Source organism: Plectrocnemia conspersa, unplaced genomic scaffold (genome assembly GCF_051122295.1).
Source record: "Plectrocnemia conspersa isolate PC_06_02 unplaced genomic scaffold, ASM5112229v1 ptg000002l, whole genome shotgun sequence".
In the NCBI taxonomy this organism is placed as follows: Eukaryota; Metazoa; Arthropoda; class Insecta; order Trichoptera; family Polycentropodidae; genus Plectrocnemia; species Plectrocnemia conspersa.
In genome coordinates, this window is record NW_028277166.1 from 20,457,937 (window position 1) to 20,470,756 (window position 12,820).

At 26.6% G+C, this 12,820-nt stretch overlaps 1 protein-coding gene across 10 annotated transcripts in view; it reads left to right on the plus strand.

Annotated features, from left to right (window-relative positions):
- The window catches only part of SK (small conductance calcium-activated potassium channel), a 378,167-nt gene that overhangs the window by 323,240 nt on the left and 42,107 nt on the right, over nt 1-12,820 (plus strand). For all 10 annotated transcript variants that reach the window (XM_088181656.1, XM_088181659.1, XM_088181661.1 and 7 more), the window contains one exon: nt 4,677-4,924. In XM_088181656.1, coding sequence (XP_088037782.1) covers nt 4,677-4,924 — 248 coding nt within the window. The remainder of the gene's footprint in view (nt 1-4,676; nt 4,925-12,820) is intronic.

Genomic DNA, 12,820 nt, shown 5'->3' on the forward strand with positions numbered 1-12,820 from the left:
TGTGTATTATGATATAACATACATTTATATACCTGGCACAAAGCATGCTCAACACTTAGAAGACCATTGCATCCCTCTCGGGTACTATAGTGATACTTCCAACTCACAATCTTCTTTTCCAACAAACAAACAAACAAGTTTTTATAACATCTATACAAGATTTACACGAAACTCAAACAAATAGCACGCTTTATATTATTCCCTATATATTCATTATTTAAATATAGCTATTGTCTCTCTCTTTCTATAAATAGCATTTTCTTCTTATGTAATACTATATAAATTGTGAACTGGGTGTGTGACGAATCACTACAACACAAATCATTTTTCAAATAATCGGAATACATTTTTATATTGTGTGATAGAACACTCCTCCAATAATATAATTTATTAGTGTCGTTCGTATAGGAAGTATTCGTATAATCTCTTTTGTTCGATATTTATGTTTTGTGATGCATCGATATAATATTTATTATAATATAAATGTCGTGAACCTGTATCGATAATAAATATTTTTCTAATATATATATATATACATATATATATAGAAATATATAGCTTCGTAGCAATAATTTTGAAACCAAAGAGATACTCATCGTCTAACAAAAAATATTGTTTACTCATAAATAATAGTCGATGGGAATATTTTTGGCGTTCAATTTTAATTTACACGAAGCGTAACTTATATTTAATTTATCAGTATTAAATTTATTTAATTACATTTGTACCTTAGTGGAAAAACCCGGTAAGTCTATTTTCATTTTATTTTATTACACATCATCTATTTTTATCTCATTTCAAATCGAATAATAAATATCATAGATAGACGAGAAAGCAATATATTTTAGGATAAAATACCCAAATGACTTACGTGATTCATCCTATAAGGTCCAGATTAAAATAGAAAAATATTTAATATTGACTATATGTACGTATATGTGAGTGTATATATATCATCCCGATCAGCTAAAAATGAAAATGTATACATATCAATAATTTTACTCTGGCAAAAAAATTTTGTATAATATATTAAATAGTTTTATTAATTGCAATTGGTTTTAGTTTTCAAAATAAATAGAAACATAAATAATATACAGTTACACGTAAAAAATAGCAGAAAAAACAGTACTATATTAATTACATAAATACTATAACAATAATAAATCTGAAATAAATAGTTTTTTGCACAATTACTTATCTACTTCAATTAATTTATTTATTAATTTAGAGCCTCAAATTTATCTTAAAATGAATTTTATGTATTTCATAAAAATATATTTTTAGTATTTTCATAAAAGCGATTTTTTTCAAAAAAATCTAAAAGATATTTTGCTTTATTTGGAAAATCCAAAATTTATAAAAATTACTTATAATAGTAAAAAGTTTTCCGAATATGAACTTAAATCATATTTTCTACACAATATTTAGTATCCATTTTTTTGTATGTCACTATAATACATTAACTTTTTCAATGAAAATCAGTCGATCCATTTAGTTGTTTTTTATTAGCTGAATAAGATAATTAGATATCCTTCCAATCTATAGTCATCATATACATATATTTAAAATGACTTGAAAACTAAAACCAATACATATTTCATCAGTTGTAACTTTGTTGACCAGTTGAAAATTAGTTTATTATAAACAAAATATATATATATATATACTTTCACATTTTGCACTGATAATCTATCCATACATTTACATATTTGTATGTATGATTTAAATATACATATATATGCTTACCTATATATGCTTCCACAGGATTTTCACGTAAGTACATCTCAGTATGTTTATCAATCATCTAAAATCAAATACACACACGTGACACAAATAATACCACAACACTTTTTCAATCCTTGATTTCAACTCAAACTTGCCTTTTTCTCTCACGTCGCTTATTTTCAATTTCTCGGTAATTTCCTAAAAAGTTGAAATACGAAGATCGGTCGGCGACGGTGGAAATTGCTTTATCCGAATATGTCATTCCGAGTGGGAAGTTGTCCTCATAGGATTTCCCCGGCGTACCGACGAACCCTGAAAGAAAATCGATACCAGATAAAGACATTCGAGGCTATAAACGTAACGTGGACCGGTCTTATCCCAGAGAAGCTTCGATGCTAAAATTGAAAGGAAAAAGCGCTAAGATATCGACTCGGACATCTAAATTTGTCATGTCTGCGTTCTCGTCGTCTTGTCCATTCGCTTAGATTTTCTGCCCAGTTGGGTACTTTTTCTTCCAAAAGATCTGAGATATGGAATAGAAACATTCGATAGCACTGCAATCTTCATATAATATACTCACCCTCTCGTCGTAATTCGATTGAATGTTGAGTATTTTTGGTACACAATTTATTTCGCATAAATAAGACTTCAAATCGTGTGCTTTTGACGGTGTTCCTTTATCCAATTCCCTATATGTATAAACAATCTCAGTGAAAAATTAATTCGAATACACAAAAATAATTGATGTCTAAACATAATCACTGGCAAATAAAATATAATATATATAGTTAAGCAATTATCTAAATACGATGATTTTAAAAATGCATCTTTAAACATTCAATGGATTTTTTAATTATTAAACTTATGCATTGCACACCACAGTATATACTCATTGAATTGTTAGCACTTTTATGTAGAATATATTTTACATTTTGGTACATTTTTAATAAAGATCTCATTCATAGTTATTTTTAAATATTATCTATAATAAAAACAAGAAGGTGAGAAGTAAGATTTTATTTTAAGTAATGTGATTATATTTTTACATAAAGCTTCGCGTAGTTTTAGGATAAACGTTAATTTAAAAGTTAATACGTTTCAAAAAGCTATTTTTTATATTTTTAATTTTAAGAAATTGATTACTTTATAATTTGGGGCATTAAAAATATTAGGGGCAATGTGTTATATTTTTATTATTTCGTAAAATGAATTATTTAACCACTTAAACGCCAGCGACTCTTTAAATATTTTAAAACAAGTTAATGAATTATATACAAATATATGTGTTACAAATAAAATATATATTTATTTAGATATTTTCAACGCCCCGTTATTTTATTTTAAATAAATATCAGGTAATCCCAAAATGAATGTCGTTTTTTAATGAAGCAAAAAAAATTATGATGCAAAATTTAATTTCTCTCTTGGTCATTTTTTTAATTCCATATAAAAAACATAACATGTTAAAGGTTTCGACGCAAAATATTCCTATAGCCTCTTTTTCACCGTAGAAATAAATGGTAGTCGGATGAAGCAAGGTTTGGAGAATAAAGTGGACGAGATAAAACTATTCAACCAAATACCTTTATTTAATCGAAATTAAATTTTTTCACATCGGGATGCACATTTTCGTGTTGTTGAACTATTCGACTTTTCATGACAAATGCGGGCCTATTTTTTTACTTCCTTGTGCAAACGATCCAGTTGATCTTGCTGTTATTGTTTGGTCAGGTTTAAAAGTTTCGTAGTGCACTTACCATTACAATCCCACCATACACACAAAAAAAATTCAGTGATCGTGGGCATTGAGGTAGGTTTTGCTATTGTTGTCGTACAACACTTATTTCTCATCTTCGGTTGCCAAATGATCGAAAAAAACCGACTAACTTCAAGATCCAAAAGCTCTTGGGATATGCGGATCATATTCTCAATTCGTATGGAATTCATACATATTGTATCCAAGCCTTCCCAATCTTCTTAATGCGTCTATGCACTGTTGAATCAGACTGGTTTAGTTATATGAATTATTCCTGATATCGTAATTTCCCGTTCAAATTTTTTTAGACAATCTTTTAATGTCCATAGTTACCATTTCTTAAGAAATTCATATAGCCTGCAATTTTGAATAAATTGTTCACTTGATAAAAATTTCGATATCGTAAATTTTGCGGTCCAATTTATTTTAAATATCATAATATGGAGTTCAGATATTCACCAACACAGATATAACAAAATTCGTACTCGGGTTTAAACGGACTAAAACTTAAATTTTAAGAAAACGACATTAATTTTATATTTACCTAATACATATATAATTTTAGCTGACATTAATAATGGATCAAAAACTATCCACAATGACAGAAAAAATTTTGGTACTCCAGAATGCTTATTTTTAAAATATAAAATAAATTTCGACAGCTATGTTTATTATAAATCAGTGTTAAAAAATATTAACAATAATAATAACCTGACAATAAAATCAAATCATCATGATATAAAATATTGAGCATATTAAAAACCCGTTTAATAATTGTGTGTAAAACAACACACATAGACTATTTTTTTAAATCTTAAATTTTGTGGTTATTTATATAACATATACTTTATTATTTCGCTTTCAATGCAGTTTCCAAGTTTTGAAGTATTTCTTATAGACATTTAATGTCAAGTATTGATATGGTAAACAGTATGTTAATATAGATTAAAATTTTAAAAGCATATTTGCATATACACTATATTATATTATACACTACTCTTATCCATTTGCAAACTTATAAGGCGTGTACCAGTTGTGTTACCTTCACTCAAACCAACTGCAGTCTTAGCAATTATTAGGACTCTTATAAATTAAAAATATCACTAAAGCACTCACACACATTCGCAAGAATCGATTTGATAAATATCGAAGAATCTAAAGCATAGTTTGCGTCGTTTATTTTTTGATTAAACAGGTCCCTTACGACGTGGCTCTGTCGCTGCCCATGTTCCTGAGACTCTATCTAATATGCAGAGTGATGCTGCTGCACAGCAAACTGTTCACGGACGCGTCGTCCAGAAGTATAGGTGCCTTGAACAGGATCAACTTCAACACGAGATTCGTCCTCAAAACTCTCATGACCATCTGTCCTGGGACTGTTTTACTGGTCTTCATGGTCTCGCTGTGGATCATCGCCAGCTGGACCCTCAGGCAGTGCGAGAGGTAAGATCTCCAATGATCAATATGTTCAATCGAATACGAAATATTGAAAAAACGATAGAAAGCATAAAGAAATAAATGGAAAAAAACATAAGGCATATTACATATAAATACATAAAAATAGTATATAGTATCAATTAAGTAAGAAATATAATAATATTTAAAAGCTCTTCTTTAATACTCTTAACAGATTATATAATATAAAATAGAACGATTTATTTAATGAACCGTAAATTATATATATTAACTTCAAGCTTATGATTTAAAGATCTGTAGTCATAAAGTTATCTTTAATGCTACAAAAATATTTAAATTTTATGTAAAGATGAGTTTTATAAATTTACAATTCAATTATTAAAAATCATCTTTTAAAATTATGTACAATATTAGATATCTACAATATGGTAGTATTTAAAATATTAGTTAATTTAGTAATTATTTCAATTTAAGTTATTATTTAACTACAGGCAATGAAATGCGACTTATTTGCTTGTAGTATATTTGTCGTAGTTTAATCAATATTTGCTCAAAAAATCAGTTTTTGTGATATTAAATAGATGTACATATATATAAACTTAAATCATTAACAACATAATCTTTATGCTTTCTAATCGTTTTATTTCTAAATTTTAAATAAGATATATATTTTTAAATGTTATCCTTAATGAAATATGCATGAATGTCAATCGATCTGATATAAAAATGCTCTCTATTTTTACATATTATTTTATTATTATTTTGAGCATCTATTTAATATGTGTATATATAAGATTATTTCCTAATGTTATTTATTATCGTTTAATATTATTTATTTGATGCTTCTCTAACTGTTTTCCTACCTAATGTTTGTTTTTTATCATAATTATTATTAATAATATTTTTTACTAATTTCTCAGTAGTACGTAGTACTTGACTAGTCTTACTGTTTGTTTTTTACGTTTTTTGCTTTTTTGATATATACTTTTTTAATTTACTATTTTTTATCAATCATCATTCTTCTATTATATAAATGCATGCTTGTTAATTTTATACAGGTGGACATGATTATTAAAAATTATTTTCTCATTCCAATAATATAAACCTTAATATCCAAGAATAATCGTGAATAAACCAATAAATATAAAATAAATCCCCATTCGAATCGTAATAATAATGAAAATTAATATAATATGAACATGCATAATGCGTTTGAATCACTGTATAATTTGCAAAATTTTCGGCGATAAAATTTTATTTATATCATTATAACAAAGCCAATGGAGTTAAGAAGTAACACTCGATAAATTACTTTAATTGTCAGATTTTCTTGTAGTATATTGTGAATATTTTTTTATATTACAAAATACGCCGCTATTACAATTGAATAGCAATTTATAGCAATGGAAGTATTCTTTAAAAAAAATATATTCACTCTTGCATTGCTCAATTAGTATTCATAAAAAAAATATTTCTGCCTCACGATAAAATTCAAGATGACGATTAAATATTGTATACGGTTCGTTGTTGTATATCTGTGGTGTTGTGTTAATAAACGCTCTGTAAAAAATCTACGTGATATTATATTTGTATTACAATATTTATTATATATATATATACACACGTCTTTGTTGCTTTTTATGTCAAAACTTTATTATTTCAAATTTACAAAAACACGCTTAAAATACGCTTTGGCACATTTTTTGTAAATTGAAAAATGGCACATTTTATTTTTGTATTTTTAGTAAAAAAAATCAATAACTGCACTTGGTAATTCTGCATCTCATAGAATTATACATTATTCAATTAAATATTTTAAAAATATGTTTTCATAAAGAAGTATAAGGCACAATAAATTGGAATGGTATGCACTTAATATAAACAATATGAAAGCGGTTTTTTTTATTTTATAAAATAAACTTATTGCTTATTTCAACTATCTTGAACATTTACAAGTATATCTTAATAGGAAATTTAATACATTCATTCTACAAAACTCATGTATTGAAAAATTATTAATTGAAAAGGTATTTTTTTAACAAAAATTAATGTTTTTAAATGAAAAAATATTTTAATATCTAAGCTTTTTTTAATTAACTAATATATTTAGCGCAATTTAATGAATATTGTTTATTTCAATCAATCTTGAAAACTTTTTATTAAGTTTAAATAAAACTTCAATTAGGTAAAATTTATTTTTACATGTTATACATATAGAGAAATTGTTACATTATTTCATACATAAATAAAACATAATACAAATTGCATAATATACGATTTCAAAATCACGCAAAAAATAATATTCAGAAACATAATGCTTAAGTAGAAATAGTATGATTATGTTATACATTATTATTTATTTTATAACGATATCGTTGGCCTTATGCAACACATCTCGCCTTAATGACTTTCCGAAGCGAGCGCATCGCAATATAAATCACAGCCATTTTATTGAGATGCAATCTTCGCTGATTGATGCTGATGCTTCACCATCTGCTGTGTCAGTTTTCCGATTAAAACTCTAAACAATATAGAAACTCATGCTTATTTATTAACAATGATAAATTACCACTTTTAGAATTTATTAACAGCATCATATAAAAAATAAAATTAAAAATCACAAATCACAGGTAATGTGTAGACACACTCGCTTTCAAAACAAAATAAAAAAATTAGATGGCTTTTTAGCTTAGCTCAACGGCTTTATTTCACGTTACGGTTACTAAATCCAGTTAAACATACGACCTCGGTTAAGTAAATGAGATAGCGGTCATTAATTTGGGGTTCGATCCCTTTGATTGCGTCACACAGGCTGCGATGTTATATAATCTGTTTTTATTATTCGAACCATACGGATTAATATAATTCGACATTTAACTACTGAATAAATTAAATAAGAAATTTAGCTTAATAAAGTAGAGTGGAAAATCATGCACGATACGTATTTAAATTTTGGAATATTTTCTCACATAGTTTCAAGTTTAGTGGCTCGGAGCTGAATATTTGAAGAAAATCTGATATCGAAAACCGATTTCAGTATATTGAGTTATGTATATTAAATACGTTACGTGTCCGCGAAACAGTTACGTGTGTAGTTTTCGGTTGAAGAACGTAAAACGTTGATCGAGTGAAATATTTGACGAGACATGCTAACACGCGGAAAGATACGTGCTCGAGAAAATTCATAAAATATGTATAACACGTTCAATATTCTAAATCATGCGAATTTTATATTTTTAAAAACAGTCTTCATATTTAGTAAAGTTAATTTAACAGTACATTTCAAGTTGACTTTACATAAATATTTTTTAATCACATTTAATCCGACTATACGTTATAAAAAGAGCGTAATGTCAAAGATAGATTTAAAATTCTTTATATTATATATTAATATTACTCAAATAAAACCACAGCAGTGGTAGAAAAAGCTTTTGATGATAAATTATATTATCAACCATGCATCCTGCAAGCTACAGATTTTTTCTCATACATAGTTAAAATAAATTGTTAATCTTTTCAATTAACTATTTATATAAAACGATAAATTAATTTGTCTAGCCTTTTAATTAAAATGTGTCATTTAAAGCATATTTTTTTTGGCATATCTTTATTAAATAATCCCTTAAGAAATTGCAAATTTTATAGTTCATTAATATTTGTAAAATATATTTTTAATATAATTTAATAAATTTATTTACTATTACACCACGCTAAATACTATCAATTATTTACTCATTGTCTATTATTCGATAATTGTTATCTATATCACATAAATCCGTATGTTTTTTTGTCGTGGCTATAAAACTAAAATTAATTTTAGTCAGTTTTTTATCATGTCTGTAAGATCAGAATTAATAATTATAATTCTGAAAGAAATGCAAATTATTAATTCTGATCTTACAAATTATTTTAATTATAATGCATTAATATATTTAGCTCTTCCTGATTAATGCTATTAAGAACTCTGATTTTTACTTAAATAAATTTCCAAAAATTGTGCAATTATTAAAACGTCTATGTTTTCGTCGTAGTACTGCAATTATGTAGACTACAAGTTGTATTGAAGATCAAATCAAAGCAAATCTGCTGTTTGTCTCGGGTTATCTCGGTCGATTAGGCGTTAAGCAAAATTATTGACTGAAGTGCCTGAAATACATGATTATAGTTAGCTTATATACCAGTTTGTTTTAGACATCCAAAGTCCAACCAATGCCGACGATTCGGAGCGGAATCAGACTCTTTTTTATTGTATGAGTTTAATATATGAATTACTGGCTTTATTGTCATACATTTGTGTAATAGTAGATTTGCACTCTGTTATAAGTGGCAACGTTGTTATTCTATGGAATGTGTAATCCGATTTTTAATGCGTTATAGCAATTTGTGCAATAATTAATACATATACGTGTATTTTTTCGTCGTATTACTGCATCACGTAGACTTCAAGTCGTATCAAAGATTGAGTCAAAGCAAATCTGCTGCTTTCCTCAAATTTCTAAGGGTCATCTTTGTCGATTAGGCGTAACTCCGCTTTGTGCAAGTGGTAGTTCTAAATAAATTTATTGATTATAGTGTTTTAAATTAGTCATTATATATAGCTTATATACCCACTTGATTTGTGGGATCTAAAATCCAACGCCTTTTTCTAACCAATGCCAATGATTTGGGGCAGAACCAGACTTTTTGTAATTAGCTCTGGTTTTTATTCTTTAAAACTGTTAATGAATACCTTATAATGGATATCCGCTCAGCTACACAATATTACTTTGTTTGTTTTGTCCGACAAAATATATACTGTATTCTAATAGTTGCAAATATTGTTTTTAAAAATGTTCCACTGTGTTTTTAAATCACCTTCAGACACCTCTACTCATAGTCGTTCCCTAATTCATGTGAAGCAATATTTTTTAGCTTTTATATTTCCAGTTGCTAATAAGTACTTTATCCAGTCATTTCAACTGTTATTTTAAAGGCGAATTTATGCAGTAATTCGTTATTTAAAAAAAAATCGGTAATTGTATCGCCAGATTTTTTTTTAAAACTTCTCTGATTTATTTTATTTCTACATATTACAATGTTTTTAAAAATAAAAAACAATTGATAATATTTTAAGCAGACTCTTTTTTTAACCCTATTGAATAATATAAAAAAAGTATTGCACGTAATATTTTACTGCCTTGACTGAAAAACAGTATATCTTATTAATTGCAAATGTTGAACTATAGCAATTGAAGAAATATATTTTTTAGACAACTGCTTAATATTGCTACCTTTGTTTAGACAGTATTCTTACAAAATAAAATTGCATATCTATTAGGAAACCTAAGGGTAGATTTTCATATATTTTCTCTTTCTCAAATGAAAACGTTTTAAAATAAACATTTTTAGTAATCGCGTTTTTAGTAATCGAAACTGATATAAAATTGTACTTAAAACTAGATATATTATAATGATGAAAATAAATATATTACTATCCTAAAGATATAATTTAAAATTAAAATAATAAAAGCGTCTTTTATATATAAAACTCAAATATTTAAAGTATATTCTTCGATAAAATTAAAAATTAGTTATGATCCATATTCAATGTTCATCTTTTACGTCTTGCTTTCAATTTAACTTTCCCTGATTTTTTCAAAAATAAACATCTGTTTATGAGAATTTTTGAACCGTATATTTCTAAAATTTTGCATATCTATATTATTTATTTTAAATAATAATCCAAGCGTAGAACTCATCATTGTTACGTTGTTATATCTGTTTTGCAGCTTTGTTTAATTATTACACTAAATGTTTTGCCCAATTACGTGTAGCTTCATGTTTTATCATTTGCCCCAATTGCAGAAATGTTTTTTGACATATTATTTTGTATATTTTTATCTTTATTTGTTTGTGGTCTTTTTATTTTATTTTTTGGCATAATTCGATAAGTTGCACGTAATGCGTTATTTTTCTTTATGTAAAATATACTTGTTTTTTATTTATTTAATATACATCCATTATGAATATATGTATGTGTATATTTGTATATATATATACAATACATTTACATGTGTGTACAAATTGTGAATATCGATCGAGGTTTAAATCGAATACTTTTATACATCTGCGGTTATTTTGTCATATCAACGTTTTTAGACAAAACTGATAAGAAATAGTTATGCTATTTTCTGCCAAAGTAAGTAGAAAAGATATTACGACTTTTTTACGACCTGGCAGTGTTAATGCGAGTTATTAGGAAAAAAGTTACGCGTTTTTCGATCGTAAAGCAAGTGTAATAAAACAATGATTAATATCTGCTAAATACGAGACTTGTAAAAATTACATTTATTTTTCACTCGCTAATGAGTTTAAAATATATTGTAACCTTTATTTAAAATTATTCTTCTTCTCCTGAATTTAGCATCAGTTGATTAACACTTTTTTACCTATCCATTTATTCGACTAAATCTATAGCTTAAATACAATTTTCGCTTCGGTATTAATTCGTCAACGGTTTATTATTTTCAATAAAAACTTTATGACGTGAAACCGCTGGGTGTTTGGCAAATATCCAATAGATAGTTTTGTAAAAAATCTCGAATAATAAAATTTTAACCATTATTTTGCATCAAAAATATTTTTATTAAAATGCACACTTTTAAATAATACAATAATTTATTGCAGGAAAGTAAATGGTACATATATGCACAAATGCCAGATACACTCGAATGATATTCATTTATACGTTTTGAACCAAATCGAATTTCATATACTGAATATTAAAATTTTTATGACTGTCTACATAGCTTTGCACCTCGTTATAATTTCCACAGAAACAGTGATATTAATATATCAAGGGAATGAAAATTGTGAAAAATATTTTAACGAAATCTATTTTGTGTTGAAACGTATATAAATAGAATATATATCCGATGGATATCCATTAAATTTATAGAATGGCTTTCAACACTTTAATGACTTTTCAATATATTTGCAATTAACCTCGTTGTATTTAGTGAGCTTAGGAACTAGTTTCTTGATTCATTTCGAGCTTCAAAAATACTAGTATTTTTGTTTTCGACTATCGTTAAAAAATGACTTGCTGTATTAAAAAAAAAATTTCAAAGGCACATAGACAGTTTATGCATTTAAATATTAGATTTGCTTATTTACTAAACTAAAAAAGTACATGGTTGTGATTTCACATTATGGAACAGAAAGTAGTTCGCAAAAATACAAATCTATAATATACAACGTTGCAGTCGTTAATATAAAGTGCCAAGTTATATGTCATTGGAAGATTCGATCAGAAGGTTTATATAAAAAGCTCCGATTTATATTTCGATGTCCTGACAAAAATTATCTATCGCGATATGCGTCGGGTTCTTGGATATGCGAAAAGTATATTTCTCATATAATAATAATATATGGAAATAAGATCGTGTCCTTCCTCATGCGGCCAAAACCTTATTAGGCGATCGTCCTGTGTCCGATCTCAAATATGTGGGTCCCACAGTATACATAAAGTCCATTCCTTTGGGACGTGAACAAAATAGAAGAAGGACCCGGGTCACAAGTAGATCTAAATCAACCAAATCCTATAATATACAATAGTCGATAAAATATAAATACAGGCGAGATTATGTGACAAATATTATAATAATAATGGATGACATTAAAATATTTTATCTAAGCTTTATAAATCTTCTCAGAAATAACGTTTTTTTTAATAAAATCTCGATTAGCGTTTAATATATAATATAATATCTTTTATACAATGTAAATACCATTGTTTGCCGCAACCTTTCTCCTTTTTTCAACTTAATCAAAAATTCGCTTTTTGATAAATTTATTATTTTTCATTCCCTACTTATTTTAATGTATTATCCTTTAATAAATAAGGTATCGACAAAAATGGTCAGATCTTTTTTTATTGCTAAT